We start from the raw sequence: 15,817 nt of genomic DNA on the forward strand, positions 1-15,817 counted from the left end.
TGCTTGGTGAAGCTCCAGTAAGACTGAATGGCTAAAAAGACTGGGTTCTTAAAAAATAAATTAAAAAAATTAAAGATATCTACAGTATTATAATCTTAGCTTTGAAACATAGGCAGGTGTATAGATACATTCAAAAGGATGAGCAAAAAAATCATTACAAAAAAGGTAATGGAAACAGTTACAGATAGGTAGCCGTGTTGCACTGCCTTAGTCGGAAAAAAAATCAAAAATTCCTTCCAGTAGCACCTTAGAGACCAACTAAGTTTGTTCTTGGTATGAGCTTTCGTGTGCTTGCACACTTCTTCAGGTAAGGTCATGGAAAGTTTTATTTAATGTGAAATTGTCAAATAGCACTATAGTGCTCTTGACTTAGTACTTATGAGAGGCCCCTTTTGCAGAGGGGACAGTATTTTGGAGTGCCTTGTTTAGGGTTTTTCTACTTATACAGCCGAAACTTTTTTCAAAGAGGGCCGGATTTGATGAAGTGAACATGTGTGAGGGCCCACCAAAGTTGTTGAGCCTTTTTTTAGGATTGAAGTTATTGAAGTTGTTTTTTTGGATTTGACCCCAATAAATAAACTGCCACACTAGTGCAGTTTGAGTGCCCTTAAGCCGTATTTTAAAACAAACAATGGCTGCATGTGCTGGTTTGTGCTGCACAAAAAAATCCCACAGTGCTCTTTTCCCATTTCTGCCATGTTGCAGATAAAATCAGCGGGAGTCTGTTTTGTCATATTTGAACCTGAGCTTATGGTTATTTCTCTTCAAACAAACCATGAATGGTAAATAAAGCCAAGAACAACTTTGGTTTCCACTTTGGTTTGGAGAGAAGCAAACTGTGAACCCGGGTTTGGACAACACAACAAGCTAAGCTCTGTCTTGTTTCATTTTCAATGCAGCAGGAGTGGGGATGGATGCTGTGGACACTTCTGAACAGTGTGCACCAGCACATTACTCATTCACATTACAACATCATTAGTTTAAAATATGGTTTAGGGTGATGTGTGAACTGGGCCATTGTGTAGTATTACTGCAGTCTAACAATGTAATGTGTATATTATGTTGTATAATATATAGTTTTCACAAGACCTTGTCTCAGAATGTTCTTTGAGTTGACAAGTTCCAGTCTGTGTTCTGTTTCCTTAACCCAACTCAGCAAAGTGCTATTAAAAGTGAGCTTACTAGAATGATATTTTTATTACCTCTTTTTCATTTTGTCTTCATCATTTTTGCCACTGAAGTATAACCCAAACTTACTCACCGCCCCCCTTCATGTCTTCTTCAGATTGTCATTCAGGAATGCACTAGTTCCAAACCTGCCAAGTTCTATCATCTGTGGATATACTTTTCCTTTGTTTTGGTAAGAAAAATCTTAGAACTATTCTTTGATCTTTTATGTACTGAGTTGCATTGTAAACAACTGGACAGTCTCATCAATTGACATTCAGTTAACAGAAATTTTAGGCTTGAGAAACTCCATGGTAAGTATCCCCTTTCAGTACAGGAGCCGGATTTTTCTGCATTCATTCTTTGTAGATTTTTAAAAAAAAGATTCTCCCTTTTTAACCATGTGAGCATCAGCGTTGAGACTTAAAAAGAGATGCATTGTTTTTTGTTTTTCGTGTTTTTTCTGTTGGCTTGAGCCTGACTTTAAGCACTTTCCTCCCTTTTAAAAAAAGTACTATATATAACTCATTCAACTTGTATAGTCCCTATTAAAAATAAATAAATAAAGCAGAATCAGTTCTTCAAATGTTGAAAAACTTATTTGAGGAGTAGGGGAGAAAATTATTTTGTGTGTGTGTGTGTGGGGAGTTTAGTAACATTACCAAATCCTAGTGATTCAGCAAACTTCTATAGCAAATGGTAAGACCAAGTTTCCCCTGAGTTTTGGCTGAGGAGAAGATGACATTTCAGACTATAATGATGTGAATGTGCATCCACACCAGGAACATCTGGGCACATTTTAAAACTAGCTTCGCTATTGCAACATTGATTTTCTCTTGGAGAACTCAAAATTGACCAGGTCTGCACCTAGCTGATAAGAGAAGACTTATTGTACTTCACAGTTTGATAGGAAATTGTTTCTCAAAATGAGAGTGCCAAACCACAGCAGAGACGTTGCATGTGGTTCCACAGAAATAAAACTTGTCTGTTATGACCTGGTGTTTATTACATGGATACAGATGCATGGATTGTATGAACTGAAATGGGACAATTAGTTGCAGCCCTCCAGCTTTTTAATACAAAGGCCTTTGGAAAACACATTCCCATATGTGGGAATATGACTTTCCTCCCTCTTTCTCTAGAGTTGAGGCACTTGCAAGAAGTGGTACTGGAACTAACCTAACTCCCACTGTGCCAGAGGCTTTGATTGTTTTATTGTTCACTCATCTCTAGCATCTGCTTCAACTGAAGTAGTGTCCACAATTCAGAAACTATAATAAAACATGGTTAAAACCAACCAATGTAACAAGATATTAAAGACATGTAAAGCAGCTGCTAAAAGTAAAATAGCTCAAGAACAGATCTACAGCTGCTGCTATTTTAGCCCATCAGAAGCACCTTCTTAAATAATCACTGCCTGTGAATAGTCATCAACGCATGGGCCATAGAAGACTATTGTTAGAAGGGTATCCCATAGACTGAATGGTACAGTGAAGACCTGGATCCATGCCTTTCTATTTCACATGTGTGCAAGAAGGGGCATGGAACAGAGTCTCCCCAGCAGGTTGGGAAAGTATAGATAGGGAAGTATATATGGAGGAAGGAACTTTCACTGGTATGTAGGATCCAAGCTGTTCACTGCTTTACAATTGAGAACCAGCACTTTAAATTGGGCCTGGAAGCAAATAGGCAGATAGTGCAGCTGATAACACCAGCATAATATGTTCTTTATAAGGTGTACCCATCGTAAGGTGAACGGTTGGCTCTTGCATCATTTGCATCTTTGAAACGAGGCAGTCCTGTGTAGAGTTCATGGCAGTAATCCAAATATGTTACAAAAACATGGATGACAGAGGCTAGGCACCTGTGTGAGAGGAGCCGCCAAAATTTCCTCAGATGTTACTAATAAAGTATATTAGGGTATTTGAACACTTGTGTGCACATACATACCGATATCTGCCATTTTGCTGCCTATTCACAGTGCTGTGAACAGTTTATTAAAAAATAGTTTCTATTCCACCTTTCGATCCAGAAGTATTTTCAAGGTGGCTTATATAAAATAATGGAGTATAATTGCATTAGGGCTGCTTCTGCCCCTTGCAACATGTGCTGTTCTACATGCAGTACTACAACTTCTTCCAGAACAGTTTTCATTACTTCATTCTTTCCTTTCATCCTGCAGAATGCAGCTCCCATGTTTATATCTAGGACAGCAAGATGGAATCATGTATAACCAATCCTAAAAACTGCACTGGTGGTTTGTGTGCCACTGGGCCTAACTCAAGTTATTAATAATGGTTTGCAAAGTCTTAAACAACTTAGGACCCAAACCTCCATTACCTGTCAACTTGATCCTTAAGATTAGCAATGGGAGGCTATTGCAGTCTCCCATCAGGATTTGGGGAGCACGGATCTGTAGAAGGGCCTTCTCCATAGTGGGACCCAAATTCTAGAATTACCCCCCATAGGTATGCCTATCGCCCCCACTTTGGTTTTCAGACATCAATTAAAGACATTTTTATTCATCAAGGCTTTTGTAGTTTAAATGTTTAACCTTTGGCAACAGTTCTGGAACCAGTGTTTTAATGAGTTAATATTGTTTTAGTGGTACGTTTTTACTGTTTTTGTTATGTTGGATATATGTTTGTACATCACCCTGAGCTCCTTTGGAGGAATGATGACAAACAAACAAACAAACAAACAAATAATAGAATGGCATCTCATTCTCATGGCTGGCAAGTGATTGGTCCTCTGTCTGGTTTCATGCTTATTCTCTTCCCCAGGACTCTAGGACTTGTTGCTGAGCAGGGGCAGAGAGGGAGGATCCAAGTGCAGCAGCTGTACCTTGGGTCATCCACTAAGCAATAGTAGTTGGTCCTGGAACTTTTCTCAGTACAGTGGTACCTCGGGTTACAAACACTTAGGGTTACAGACTCCGCTAACCCGGAAGTAATACCTCGGGTTAAGAACTTTACCTCAGGATGAGAACAGAAATCGCATGGCAGCAGCAGCAGGAGGAGGCCTCATTAGTTAAAGTGGTACCTCAGGTTAAGAACGGTTTCAGGTTAAGAACAGACCTCTGGAACGAATTAAGTACTTAACCAGAGGTACCACTGTATACTTTTAGATTTGCATTTCTTTGAAACTCTGCTAATTTTTTTCATACAAAATGCCATTAATGCAGAATTTCACTGTTCAGATGCTTTTGCAGGTTACAATTCATTCATTCATTTGGAGTATTTACACCCCACCTACTAACCAAAGTAAGCAACTTACAAGGTATTTAAAATATAGCAAAATAGGCAAGAGTTACCAGAGAGGCAAAAGTGTTACCACATCTCCCCCCCCAACCCCCCCCCCCCAGTGTCCCTGTAATACTTGGTTTTTGAAAATTTGGGCTAGACCAGATCTAATGTTGGTTAATAAGAAAAAGGTCTGGTTCAGAGTTTTGAGGTGCACACCTCTGTTCATCACTGTAAATTAATGGTTACCTTCTGCTTACTATCTCTAGAACCATTTCCTGTTCATGTTCTTTTTCTCTTGTACTTTTATTACTGAAGGGCTATAGGACTCTAAATGTGATTTGCTTTCATTAGCTAATCCAGTTGCTCACAGAATGTTGTAAGAAGTCTTTGAGGAAAACAAGAAAGCAGATGCTGTTGCAATTTGTGTGAAACTACTGGGATGTGTTTTGGCTATTGGTAGTTTATCCTAATACTGGCCTGCTGCTGTGGACCTTAAAACAATGGGTTATAGCTTCAAAATAACAAATGAACTTCACCGCATTATAGAGTTATGGCAAAAAGCCTGTTCTGATAAGGGAATTATGTTATGCATGGCAGGACAATGAAATGTTGCTGGAATTTTATTGTTTAAAATTTGAAGTTTCTTCCATTTGGTTGAGTGAAATTGAGGTGCTCAGCCCCTTATTTAACTTTAGAGGACCTTGGTGGGCACAGTTGCCTTGAAAGTACCAACTGCTAGCAGGGGACAACTGGCCTTCATCATGGGGCTGAGTGAGTTCCAGCTGCTTGCCTCTACTACTGTGCCTCAAAGGACCTGCTGCCTGGCAACTGCCAGCAAGAAAATACTGCTTCCATCATGGAATGAATAAGAGCCAGCTGCTCGGCCATGCTCCTTTGCCTCAAGATTTTAGTGAGGGCTGTTCCTGGTATGACACCATGGAAGAGCAAGGATGCAAGCAGAAAATGCTGCCTAAATAATTCTGGTTCCATGCAGATACTGTGTAGTTTTTATTTCTGTAAGCCACTTTGAGAGCATCTCAGGGATCATCTTGGGAATATAGAATGGGGATTGAAGTGTTCTAAATAATAGTAAATATGGATAGGGATCTTCACTCTCTCTTGTAATGTGATGATTTATTCTCTGTTATTAGGGGACATTTGGTCTGTTTCATAGGTTACTTCTCCCTGTGTTCTAAAAGTGGCTATAAGAATAAAAGGACAGCTTTCCAGTAGGAATTTGGCACCTTGTGGGGCAGCTTTTGATTTTTACAGCAAGGATTTATTGGGTACAGTAAATGCTGTCAGGGAGCATGGAGGTTAGCAATTTCTCAGTGCAATACTGCCTTGCCAAGTCATCCTTGTTCTGGTTTTTTCCCCTTTATAGCTATTTATATAGCTGATGAATGCTGTATTGTGACCAGTGTCTTGGATTTAACTTTGTGTAAACTGCCACTTTTGACCTGATACTAATAGGGATACTGCAGTGTGCTCTGAGATACGGATGTATGAGACATATGCAACACAATTCTAAACACATTTACTGAGAGGTAAGCCTCATTACCCTCAATGACTCATACTTCCTATTAAATGTGGTTAGAATTGCAGCCATGCAACCCATGCCAGTGTTTTTTGTTGACTGTTCAGATTTAATGTTGGCCTTGCTCTTTCTGTGTTGAACAAGTTCATGGTTTATATGAAACAAATGAAGTAGAAAGACATAGGATTTAAGTTTTGAAATAGGGATAGCCAATGTGGTGCTCTCCACATGTTGTGAACTGCAACTCCCATTGTTTCTCACCTTTGGACATGCTAGCTGGGACTAATGGCAGTTGTAGACCACAACATATGGTGGGAACCATCTTGGTTACCACAGCTGTAGATGATACTTTGTGTGTTTGGTGGCTCCCTAAACCTTTTGTTGCTATAGTTCTGATTCATTGTATGCTTTGTGATACTCTTGGTTTACAGCAACATTGATTTCCCCTTTACTACCTTTGTTCACTAAATAAATGTGGGCTGATTGATTAAGTTGCACATGAAGAGCATTGGAAACATGCATGATATGAATTGGAGTCTTATGGTCTTCCATGTGCTTCTGTTAACTTATCCTTAATTTGTATTACCTAGTCACCATTGGTGACTAGAAATTGTTCCCAGGTGTGTGGGAGCTTTGATTTGCACCATCAAAAGCCTGGTGGAAAAGTTACGTGTGGTGTAGTGGTTAAGAGCGGTAGACTCGTAATCTGGGGAACCGGGTTCGTGTCTACACTCCTCCACATGCAGCTGCTGGGTGACCTTGGGCTAGTCACACTTCTCTGAAGTCTCTCAGCCCCACTCACCTCACAGAGTGTTTGTTGTGGGGGAGGAAGGGAAAGGAGAATGTTAGCCGCTTTGAGACTCCTTCGGGTAGTGAAAAGCGGGATATCAAATCCAAACTCTTCTTCTACGTGTTTACTTGATGCCAAAAGTATGTCAATAAAGGCATCAAATGGACCTTACGTAGAGATCAAGGCAGGGCTCATTATGTGGTTGGATGGATTATTTTGGGTTCCAGGCAAGATATTCATTAGCTGAGGCACTTTGGATTTTTTCATGTTCTTCCAAGTGTTAAGTATGAAGTAGGCTCTGGAACCCCTAGCAATCCGAATCTGAGCAGCCACAGACATCAAGGGAATGGAAATAAAAGGCAGAACCTATAAATTAGGGCTCTTTGCAGATGACCTAATGGCCACAATGCCAGACCCCTTAAACACAGCAACCTCCCTAATCAGAGAACTCAACACATCTGCAACGGTGTCGGGCCTACAAGCAAATTTTGCAAAATCAGAAGCCGTGTGCTTCAACACCCCTCCTCACATCCAGAGAGAACTCACTAATATCACCAAGGTAAAACTCTGTCACACCAAGTTCAGGTATCTAGGGGTACAAATAACAAAAAACCTCAATAAATTATACACCCACAACTGCAAGCCTAATGTTGTTGTTGTTGTTCAGTCGTTCAGTCGTGTCCGACTCTTTGACTGAAGAGCCTAATAGACTTTTATAAAAATAACAAACCTTTGTCAACACAAGAAATACAGGACAAGCTAGAAGACACCCAAATGCCCTGGTTAGCACAACACCAATTACACCAATTACATGCCCTCTTAAACAATCCAGCAGTAAAATCAGCAGCAACTAGACCCCCGACAACCTTCGAAAACCTCATCCTAACGACAAAGGGACACGGCAAAGGGATGGTATGCGCAATATACAAAATACTACTCAAAAATCCCACAAACTCCCTAGATGCAATCAAAAAACAATGGGAGGATGACATAGGATATGAAATCAACCCCACCCAATGGACTGGAATGTGGTCTAAACCCCCCTTTAAATCCATATCAATGAAAGAAAAGAACTCACCCTGAGACTAACCTACAGGTGGTTCCTAATGCCAAGAAAATTAGCGCTAATACGCCCAGGAACTTCACCAAAATGCTGGAGAGGATGCACCTCCACAGGCACATACCTCCACATGTGGTGGGAGTGCCCCAAAATCCAACTATTCTGGACAACAACCATACGAGAAATATGTAAGATAACCAAGCAAGTGCTAGAAATCACATCTTCCAAGACAACAATGCCCACTTACACCACAAAGAACTCATAACCCACCTACTCTCAGCAGCCAGAAACATCATAACCAGACACAGGAGAGACCTGTCAGGAGTAAGCATGGACCAATGGTACCAAGTAGTGTGGGAAACAGCCCTAGTAGAAAAACTAACCAGTAAGCTGAAACTGACATGGGGACAAGCAGAAGAAGACGCCTTCACCCCGGTATGGCTCCCCTTCATCTCATCTCACACACACAGCCCAACAAGACAATGACAAAAATCTACTGACAGCATACAAATCAATATGGCTAATCTGACCAAAAACACTCACCCACCCCACTCACACAGGAAACCAAAGACCACCACAGCCAACCACAAATGAACAATCACACTCTACGCCAACCCCGACCTCTCTCACCACCAAAGGAGCACAAGTGAACAACAGAGAACCTGCACAAACAATGCTGACACCAAACCCTACATATATTCTGTAAAATGGAAACATCGTCACCCCACCCATCTCCCCATCCCACTCACCTCTTTCCCCCTTTTCTTCCTAATGTCTCAACAAACGAAATTGATTTGTAAAAATGTTACATGGAAAAAATACGAGAAAGACAATACACTACCTTTGTAAATCAAGAAAATCTTTAATAAAAAATAAAATAAAGTATGAAGCACTGGGGTGCTCCATGACATCCCATGCTTCTTCCTCAGAGGAGGTCTCTGGTGTTTTGGTTGGCAACTGGCATCTGCATTCATTTATTCTGCTCTTGATTAAACAGGCTTTCACATGATTGCTAGAACTGTTCGGTATGTACCTGGAGTTGAAAGCAGTAGAAACCCTTTTCCAAAATCTGATAAACATCACCAGGTAGATATCTAGCATTCTTTCAGAATATTGATGAGTGAAACCAATGTATAATAGTGATGGGATATCCCTTGGAATGTCCAGGGCACACTCTCATGCCAGATCAGATTCCCAAAGGGGTTGATGTATGTGTATTTGCTTTTGAAGTGGAAAGAGAAAGTGTGAGTGACTCCAACTTCCTCTTATGGATCAAGTGTGAAGGGGGAGTTTTCTCTGTTCCCAATTTGCACAAGGAATGGAAACACGACATGATGAAGTGCAGTTGTAAATGGTTGAGGGTAGAATGAACACATTAGTCTTCTGTATAATGGTATTCGTATTTTCTTTGTAAAAGGTTTAGTTAGATTAAATCTTAAAGATGACTGGCTTTACCCATGTGATCATACAGTTGTGTAATTCTTTTAAAAATTAAAAACATCAGTGTTTGAAACAAATTAAGCCTAGGTGTTCCGCCATTCAGAGCACCATCACCCCTGGGGCCAGTCATAAAGAAAGAAAGAAAAACACCACTCTCAGATTGCACTCAGAATGGATTATGAAAGTTAATCAAATATACACATTAACTTTATGTAAACTTGATTTATTACACTGGTGAGCAAAGCAATTCCTCAAGAAAATTCTCTTGAGAACTCTCCGTTAACTTTCCTTAGTAAGGAAAGTTTCTTTTCTTGCAATTGATTAAAAATATCCATCTTGGTAAGCAGCTGTTGTCTTGGGTCAGCAGTCTGGAAGTTATTCTCAATAAAGTAAAATTTGTAATGAGAACTCCCTAGTTTCATATTATGCTTTGTTAGTTTATAGTATTTGATGAGACCAGCTTTCGTAAATCCAGTTGATAGTGTGCTTGACCTGGAAATATATTCAGATCCAACCTCGGTGGTGTATTTGCTATGTGATTTGGGTTAGGTCACTTAATTCTGCCTGTGACATAACTCATATGGCGAGTTCTGTGATGACAGGAAGTGATTTAGCAGCAGTAAACGTAATCCGTTTATGTTCTATCTTGCTCAAAGATATTTTTTTAAAGCTTTTTAAAAAATACTCTTGACAGGAAAATATTTTTATTCTAAATACAAATGTAATGGAAAATACATTTGAAAATGAAATTGCCACAAATCAATTATTATGAAGAGTTATTTAAAAAAGCTTGACAAGAGTATCCATGTAGTGAAGTGAACATGAATCAGGTGTTCAGTGAACCATAGCTAATAAGAGAGTGACTTGCTGTTTGTTAAATCTCCAACCACACAAAGTTTTTCTTGTAAGACTTTGCAGGCCATCTACTATGTGTTAGATTTGGCATGAAAATGCTGGACCTGGACCCATCATTCTGCAGCCTGAGGAAGACCTGTATTGAATGTGCTGCAATTACAGTGGTCTCTCTTGAGAATTTGATGATGATAATAGTACAGTAATGCTACTTTGGTGGGGATGGAATGTTAACAATTACAGAGAGAGATACCAATTTGTATTGACCTCTTGGAAACTTCTGACCTGGGTTCCTTGAAATATATCTTCACTATCTAGATTTCCATGAGGACAGCCTTGCAAGGAGTGGATGGCACTTGTGTAGATTTTTTGCACTTGTGATCTGGTGTCTCTTCGGTGACTCATTCCCCTGCACTGAGACAGTAAAAGCCATGAAGGTTGTACCAGAGAAGAATGCTGTTCGAATCCTTTGGGGCCGAGAACGGGGCACACAAGCTTTGGGAGCACAGCGTCTTCTGCAGGAGTTGGTAGAAGACAAAACCCGTTGGATGAAATGGGAGGGCAAGGTAAAGCTCTTTATGATGCAATCACAAGTCAACTGCACTTAGGAAGTTGCCTTGCACAAAATCAGAACATTGGTTCATCTAGCTCAGCATTGTCTACACTGACAATACGTAAGGGTTCCCTATGTGGGTCTTACCCAGTCCTACCTGGACATGCAGTGATCTGAGATAGTTAGGCATACAAAGCAAGTTGTTAACCATGGAGCTTCAGGCTGTGTATGACACTTCTGCCTGTGGGTAATTTGAGTTATATACACTTTTTAGGTTTCTGAGTTTGAATTAAATATTTTTATCTGGTATGTGCCAGATTCTGAATAAATGGATAGAACCTTTTAAAATTTTTATAACTCTTTGATACTTCTGGAACAATTGTGCAGAAATATCATTTCTTCTGTCAGACTTCATGAGAGGGAGGGGTACTGGTATACTTCACTGATACTTTGAGCTCAGAAAATGTTTTGTGTTCTTTTGACTTTCAGAAGGTTGAGCTGCCAGACAGTCCACGCTCCACCTTTCTGCTGGCATTCAGTCCAGACAGGTACACATCTATGTATATATTTTTTGTTCTCTTTTTATTTATTTTCTGTTCCCTTTTAATTATTCTATCTGTTAGGAAGATTTGTGAAGAGAAATGTTCCTCAGCATACCTGTGAGAGCTTCCATAGAGTCTTCCATCTTCGCTATACCAAGTGCTGATCACTCTTTTGATTATTTGAAACTACTTGTGTACATGGAATACTCTTTTTAACTGTGATAATGACAGAATGTAGAGCAAAGAACTTGGTAGCAGGAGATGTTCATATAAACTGGTGAAATGCTTGTTCTGTTGGTTGGTTCAGCGACCCTACAGGGAAGGTGCTAAGTCCTTGAGAGCCCTGGCAAGGTTTTGTCCCTACTGTGGTAGTATCATTTTTCCTTTAGTGAATACAGCTTTTGCTCCTCCACCCTCTCAAATGTCATTGTAGTCCGCTTGCTTTTTGTTTCATAGAACAGTAAGCAAGGCAGAGCCAATGAAAACTTATTCCATCCCTGTTTGCATAGCCACCTCATATTTTGTTTTAATTGGTCACCCCAGAGCAGGGGTAATCAACATGGTATCCTTGAGGTTGTTACTATTATCCCTGATTATCAGCTGTGCTGGTTGAGACTAATGGTAGTTTGGAGTCCAGGAACATTTGGAGAGCATTACATTGATTACCTTTTTTCTAGAATGTGACAGACGAGAACCAGGAATTGGCTTTTATATACAAGAGAGCTTAGGGCCTGGCCACTGTCCAAATGTACCACAAGCAAGATTGTTGCAGTGCATATCAGAAAGAAGTGATGTTTGAAAATTGGGAGTGACTCACCCTGTTGGGATGGTATGGTGTAGATATTAAGGTAGAAAGCACAATTTGGAGAACCTATCATTTTATGAGCATTTGACCAGTTAAAAAATATAGCTGAGTTTACTACTCTAATATTCTTGAATAATGGTTAAGTCTTTTTGGAGTATTTACTTTATTAGAATTACAAAAATGTACTTTAATTATTAACTAGTAACTATTCTCTTACTATTCTCTTAATCTTGGAAATATAATTATTAACTTTTAACAATCTTACGTAAGCTTTCTGAAACTCAAGTATGTGTGCTGTGAGGCTGGTTAGATTGAAGTATCATTGACTTATTTTTAGAAAGTTGGTCTTGGAGCCGTGATGTCTTAGTGGTTGGGTGTTGGGTTTGACAGCCAATGAGGCATATCTGTACAGGTTCATGTTTTTCTCTCCTCTGTTTCTACATCCAAAATTGCTTGCTAAACAACATTCTCTTTCCACCCTCCCTCCCCTTCTTTTATGTTGCTTTTTAATTTCCCCAGGACCCTTATGGCTTCTACTCATGTGAATCACAATATTTACATCACTGAGGTCAAAACGGGCAAATGTGTTCACTCTCTAGTTGGGCATCGACGCACACCATGGTGTGTAACCTTTCATCCTACCATTCCAGGGCTTATTGCTTCAGGGTGCCTTGATGGAGAGGTTAGAATCTGGGATTTGCACGTAAGTTCCTTTCAATGCTCTTCACCTCACTCTATGCCAGGCTAATCCATGCATTACCACACTGGTGTGGGACTTTCTTCACTATGGCATTTTCTCATATTACTCTGGTAATAGGGATAAACCCAAATACAGTGGATGCTCGGGTTGCGAACGTGATCCGTGCGGGAGGCACGTTCGCAACCTGCAGCGTCCGTAAACCGCAGCTGTGCGCATGCGCGTGATGCAATTCGGCGCTTCTGTGCATGCGCAAAGTGTGATCTACTGCTTCTGCGCATGCGCGAGCACCGAAACTCGGAAGTAACCCGTACCGGTACTTCCGGGTTCAGCACATCCGTAACCTGAAAACACGCAACCTGCAGCGATCGCAACCCGAGGACTGTACCTCCAAATATCACCTGTTTACCTTACTTTTATGGATTTGTTTTATTTTCTGATCATGAAATGCCAACTCTGCCAGTTGAGAGCCTTATTGGCAGGCTGTAGCAGATATCTTTGCTAGTTAATGATAAAGCCTTTGGATGACCTATAATTTCTGCAAACATTTCAGTGAAAGATTACTGTAGGTTTCGAGAATTGAAAAATGCTTTCTCTAAATAGTACTGTAATGTGTCATGACCTTTATCCATACTAATGTTGAAGGGCTGAAATGTTTCTACATAATCAAATTCATTTAATTACTCTGGAACATTCAGTGAGTCTCAGACAGCCTATACAAACATTATATAATGATTTTCCTATAATTAGTGAGACGAAGGTCTTTAAAATTTGTCTATGCAGTTGGGGGTGATATAAAATGGAAGCACATGCAATGATGCTTGTGGTATAAATCTAGGTCACCATATAGCGTATATGGGATCCTGTTTGGAATTACTGTGTTTCAATACCATTGACCATAGATTGGTTTGTTCCCAGGGTGGAAGTGAGAGCTGGTTTACAGATAGCAACAATGCCATAGCATCTTTGGCTTTCCATCCAACGGCCCAGCTCCTGCTAATTGCAACAGCCAATGAGATCCACTTCTGGGATTGGAGTCGCCGGGAGCCTTTTGCAGTTGTGAAAACAGCCAGTGAAATGGAGAGAGTCCGGTGAGTAATCCTTCTGCATGAGTGTATCTAGTTGAAGAGGAAGATAAGAGGGAGCAATCTTTAGGAGAAATCCTCAAGGTAATTGCTTGGGGCATAGTTTTAGCCAGAAATGGAAAAAAACAAAACCCTATGACACTGGAGACAGCTTGGAAAACTCTTAATTGCACCCCAGGGTTCACTGGTAAACCAGAAGATGAAAGTATGGTCTTGAAGGCACACAGTGTGGTTTAACTGCTCAAGTCTAGTAGGCATGGCCCTATAGACTGCCTCAGATCATATTTATTTATCTGCTTACTGTGTTTCTAATTCTAAGTAGCATTAAAATAATAAGCTCAAAACAGATAATTATGACCATAGAAATACCACCTTAAAAAATAGGGATAAAAGATAAGATTTTAAAGGCCTGTGGGTATAAAAACATCTTCACCGATTTTGAAAAGCATTTCACAAGCAAGGGGCCACTATCCTGGCCACCCACCTTTCTTTAGCTTATAGGGGCACACAATGATAAGAGGTCATTGTTGGTTACATATGGGAAAAGATGATCCTTTGGATACTGTGGTCCCAAGCTTATGAAGGGCTTTAAAAGTCAGAACCTGGAATTGAATTGGAACTGGAATTGGACTGGGAGTCAGTGAAGATGATGAAGTCCTTGTGTAATACAATCCTAGTTAGTACTCTTTCAGCCATATTCTGTACTGATGGCAGTTTTCAGAAAGCCTTCAAAGGCAGCACCACATATGTATTACAATAATCTATAAGGAAAATTGTATAAGCTAACTCTGATGTTACAGGACAAGTATCAGAGTATTCTGCTGCTGTGATTTGATATGGTTTTAATTGATGGTTTTATTCTTTTAATGTATACTAAACATATTTTGTGTTTTTAGCTGCCATGTGCTCTTGTTATAGGAAGGCTTGGGGTATACGCATGATGGACAAAAGCAAATATTTTTCCAGACAAATAGTGGGACAAACTTGTGGGGTTAATTACACCCAATTTGGCACTATTTACAAAACCTGCCATAGAATATCCCTGGTAGTTGCTATTACCATGCATTTATTATGGAGCGGCAAGAGACTAGTTATCCAGAGTTTTACTTGAGCAGAGTAATTGTCATTTTTTACAGTCTCACCTGTTACAGTTTTTCATTGTGTAGGTACATTTTTCATACGACTAGCATTTCATTAGTACTGTTACCAAGCAATTGGGCAGTAATATAGGATTTGAACGTTTTACTTAGAATCATGTAGGACAGAGATTGCGGTACTTATTGTTAGAATGTATACCAGAGCATGAATATCTGTTTAAAATCCAGACATGGGAAGGCATTTTCCAGTTGTTACTACTATTTTAGGATCTCTTGGTAGTCAGAGCTAGCTTAGCCCAACTCTCAGGCAGACAGTGTCAAATTGCATTGTGTGACTTGGTCATGCGGCCTATAAAATTAACAGAAAATATCTGAAGATGGCTAGAAGCAGCTGTGTACTATTAGAGAGAGGGGCTTATGAGGGAGTGTAAAATGATGCAGACAGGTGAACATGTGGTTGCTCTTTTGGAGGCTGCTACTGTGGGTTGTCTTAACAAAGGACATGTTCTAGGCAGTCCAAGTAAGGTTAATGCTGGATTTCCCCACTATAAAGTATAGTGTTGCTTAGCCTTTGTTGAGGAGGAAGAAAAATAGATTAATGACTCATTAGAGGAAGAGAAGCTAATTGTCATATCTGTTTTGAAGTTTTGGTAGTGAGAAATGGCAGTTAGGAGTAAAAGGTAGCCATGAAGTAAGGAAGTAATTTGTTTGTTTGTTTGTTTACTTAAATTTGTATACCAACCTTTATCCATAGACCTCAGGGCTGTCTTGGAAAGCTAATGGAAGGTTAATTATTTGCTAATATACTCAACACTATATATAGGAAACATGAGATTATAATGACAATATATCGGGCTAAATAAATATATTTAGCTTAAATAATTAAGCTAAAGCACCCTAAAGCAAGTTTATATCTTGGGTAGTAAAATTTTCTTTTCTTGAAATTT

The 15,817-nt window shown here is 39.8% G+C and overlaps 1 protein-coding gene across 2 annotated transcripts in view; it reads left to right on the forward strand.

The window, feature by feature from the left end:
* The first annotated feature begins 1,279 nt into the window (after positions 1-1,279).
* The window catches only part of AMBRA1 (autophagy and beclin 1 regulator 1), a 157,490-nt gene continuing 142,952 nt past the window's right edge, over positions 1,280-15,817 (forward strand). For both annotated transcript variants that reach the window (XM_033148786.1, XM_033148795.1), the window contains exons 1-5: positions 1,280-1,360; positions 10,410-10,657; positions 11,134-11,192; positions 12,511-12,694; positions 13,607-13,779. In XM_033148786.1, coding sequence (XP_033004677.1) covers positions 10,523-10,657; positions 11,134-11,192; positions 12,511-12,694; positions 13,607-13,779 — 551 coding nt within the window. In that variant the 5' untranslated portion in view covers positions 1,280-1,360; positions 10,410-10,522. The remainder of the gene's footprint in view (positions 1,361-10,409; positions 10,658-11,133; positions 11,193-12,510; positions 12,695-13,606; positions 13,780-15,817) is intronic.

The sequence above is a fragment of the Lacerta agilis genome, chromosome 1, assembly GCF_009819535.1.
Source record: "Lacerta agilis isolate rLacAgi1 chromosome 1, rLacAgi1.pri, whole genome shotgun sequence".
In the NCBI taxonomy this organism is placed as follows: domain Eukaryota; kingdom Metazoa; phylum Chordata; class Lepidosauria; order Squamata; family Lacertidae; genus Lacerta; species Lacerta agilis.